The sequence below is a fragment of the Arachis ipaensis genome, chromosome B10 (assembly GCF_000816755.2).
Source record: "Arachis ipaensis cultivar K30076 chromosome B10, Araip1.1, whole genome shotgun sequence".
Classification (NCBI taxonomy): Eukaryota; Viridiplantae; Streptophyta; class Magnoliopsida; order Fabales; family Fabaceae; genus Arachis; species Arachis ipaensis.
In genome coordinates, this window is record NC_029794.2 from 15514125 (window position 1) to 15517226 (window position 3102).

Here is a 3102-nt window from a genome sequence, read left to right on the forward strand (position 1 = left end):
ATCAATGAATGTTAAATTGTTGCATCATTTTTCTTAAGTGCAGTTCTTCAGAATTATTTTTAACCTATGCTAAAGTTATTGCAAAAAGTTCTTTGCAATATCATTTTTTGTTCTTGCTGCTTCCATTTCAATTTATATGTGATTTGGCAAATAATTTAATTTAATTTTTAACTTCTTTTGCTTTAATCATTTAATTTCAGGATGGTCACCCTCCCCTTGGATGGTCAGACACATTGGCTTACCTTGTCTTGCCCGTGTTGCTCGTAGTCAGTCAGTACATCTCTGTCCAAATAATGCAGTCATCACAGGTCAGTCTTGTTATATGCACAACTAAATTATATACATGTCGGTTCCCTTTCTCAATATTTCCCTTGAACCTTATTTTACAAGTGTTGAGCCATGGCTAAGTTATATCTTTAACTTAAATACTTAACATTTTTTCTTCTGCATCCATAGCCAGCCTTTCTAACTGAATTTTACCTTATTAGCTTAATCACATGTAACCGACTCACTCTCCTTTACTTTTTCATACAAGATTAAGAGAAAAATGTTCATATTAGTTTACTTTCTGTGTCTGCACATGAAAATGCATCTGGGTATATCTTATTAGCTGAGTTGCTCAACATTTTCCATGTCAACTTTCAGCCTAATGATCCCAACATGAAGAGTTCTCAAGCCATCACCAAGCTCCTTCCATTAATGATTGGTTATTTTGCTCTTTCAGTTCCTTCTGGACTAAGCCTTTATTGGTGAGCTTAATTAGAAGCTTATTGTTTGTCTTATATTTATATAACCATGTATCCTGTCTATCCGTATTTACTTATTATGCTATCTGCAGGTTAACAAATAATATATTGAGCACTGCTCAACAAGTATGGCTTCAAAAATTAGGGGGTGCAAAAAATCCTGTAGTTCAAATTCAAGATGATATTATGAAGGATGACCAAATGAAGATTCCGAAGTCGGTACCTAAAGTAAATTCCACGAAAACAGAAGCTAGACAAGATGAGAAATCAACATCAGGGGGGCCACAACCTGGTGAAAGGTCGGTATAAGTGGCCACCAGCGCTTAATAGTGCTGTTATTTTATTTTCATTTTGTCCCGGACTTTTTGTTGCAGATTTAGGCAACTAAAAGAGCAAGAGGCAAGGAGAAGACAACAAAGAGAAGAAGAAAAAGGGAAAGCCACTGAAGCAGCATCTAAAGCAACTAAAGTATACGAGACTAATGAGATAACAGTTGAAAAGGGAAATCAAGATGGGGGTGATAATGTTGAAAATTCTCAGCATGTTAACGCTGATGCTGATCCATCCACATCTCAAGTCACTGTAAATGGTAATCCACTAAGCAAAGACTTGGAAGAAAATCAGAATTCCACATATACACCTCAGAGGGAAAGTAATGAAGGTTCTCCTTTCAACAATGGAGTAAATGAGAAAAGTGATGAGGTATTGTAGCATATATAGATGGTATTTTTCTTAACATTTGTTAGTTAAGGACATGTAAAAAAGTGCATCTTGAATTTAATTTTTTATTGCCAAAAGAATGAGGAATGCTTTTGGTAATCATCTCTGCTTACCTTTTCATGTCAACGTAAATGGATTGTGTATCCTACCTTTTTCTATTTGGCTAATCATAAAATTTGTTCTGGAGAAAATATTTATACTGATATGTTTCCTTTTGCAAAATTTTGTTCTTTGGTGAACCTTCTTATAGTGCTTTGTTTTGAATGCTTTCATGCTTCTGACGTGAATTGTTAAATTTAGCAATACATGAACCAGCTTAAGAAATTGTAGTGTACTAAATTTTTCTGGTAGTCATGCATTACTGTTGTTAATTAATTGCTAACCAAGTTTTCTTTCATTTTCTCTTCGCATTTCTTCATTGGTACAGAGAGGAAAATTTCCATTATCATCAAGATTTAGATAATTATTTCATAACACGCCATCGTGTACTCGTGTCTAATTCATGTTTTTACAGGAACCAAGGGAAGCATTCACAACTACAGCTACCACCAAGAAGCAACATCCTGAAGAAGAATCGGATCACCTGGCGAAGGATTGAAATTAGAACCGTAGAAGTTCAGCTGCTGGGAAATTGATTGGTCCCAATGCCATCTAGAATTATACACTTAAATGCAACCATTCTTGCAAGTTGCAATATGAGATGTCTCTGGTTAACATCGAATATTATCACAGAAGTTTTGGATTCAACAAGATTCGAGGTTTCTACAGTTGCTGTGTGGAGGTGGTTGAAGTTTGATGGCTGAAACTGAATCAGTGAATTGGCAGATTGTATTTTCATTTGTATTATATTTTAGGTCTTTTTTTTTTTTTCTTAATAAATAAGGATTGTGAATTCCAATAAGAGAATAGCAAAAGGTTGGAGGGGATATAACATTGGTGGTTCTGTTTTATTTTATTTCTTTTTGGTCTAGAAAATAGTTATGTTCAATTCAAAATTTCAAATAACGTCGAAGTTTGTATATGATATGAAGATGAAGTTCATAGCTCAAAACCAAAGCAATGATATGCAAATCCATTTCAGGTGTCGAAAGTTTAGATATTAAAATTCAACTATCAATTACTGAGCACCAAAAAATGGGCTTCAGCATATATTTATAGACACCAATGGGAATTGGTGTATTAGTGACGATATGATTTATCCTATACATACGTGGCCAGAATTTGTGCCAGAATTTAGAGCGGAAAAAGTGTTGTGTATTCGAATCTTGTATTGTGTATACGACGAATTTGTCCTTGATCCGATGAGTTGAGAAATATTGGACAATCATGCTTTAAAATTGCCAAGCGTTAATTTTGAGTCAATTTTATGTTCCATGCATTGACCAATGACCAGTACAAATTTTGTTAGCTTAAAACTTTCTGGTTTAATGTAAGTGTTTCGATCTTCCAACTTTCAAGTGACGCTAGCTTTAGAAAAATAAAGATTTAAGAATCAAGATAGTTTTGAAGTAGCTGCAAATGCAATTCTTGTCCGGTTTGCCAAGTCTTGGTGTTCTTGGTAACAAGTTATCATATATGCCCCGGAAACTCTCCCTTTTCGTATGCCATGTTTTGTTTGTTGACGCAATTTTTCCTC

At 34.5% G+C, this 3102-nt stretch overlaps 1 protein-coding gene across 1 annotated transcript in view; it reads left to right on the forward strand.

Moving 5' to 3' along the window:
• The window catches only part of LOC107623052 (ALBINO3-like protein 1, chloroplastic), a gene marked incomplete at its 5' end in the record, with an annotated part of 5822 nt that extends 3271 nt beyond the window's left edge, over positions 1 to 2551 (forward strand). Inside the window, 5 exon segments of the mRNA XM_016325184.2 lie at positions 201 to 308; positions 646 to 749; positions 839 to 1045; positions 1121 to 1448; positions 1981 to 2551. Of these exon segments, the coding sequence (XP_016180670.1) occupies positions 201 to 308; positions 646 to 749; positions 839 to 1045; positions 1121 to 1448; positions 1981 to 2064 (831 nt within the window).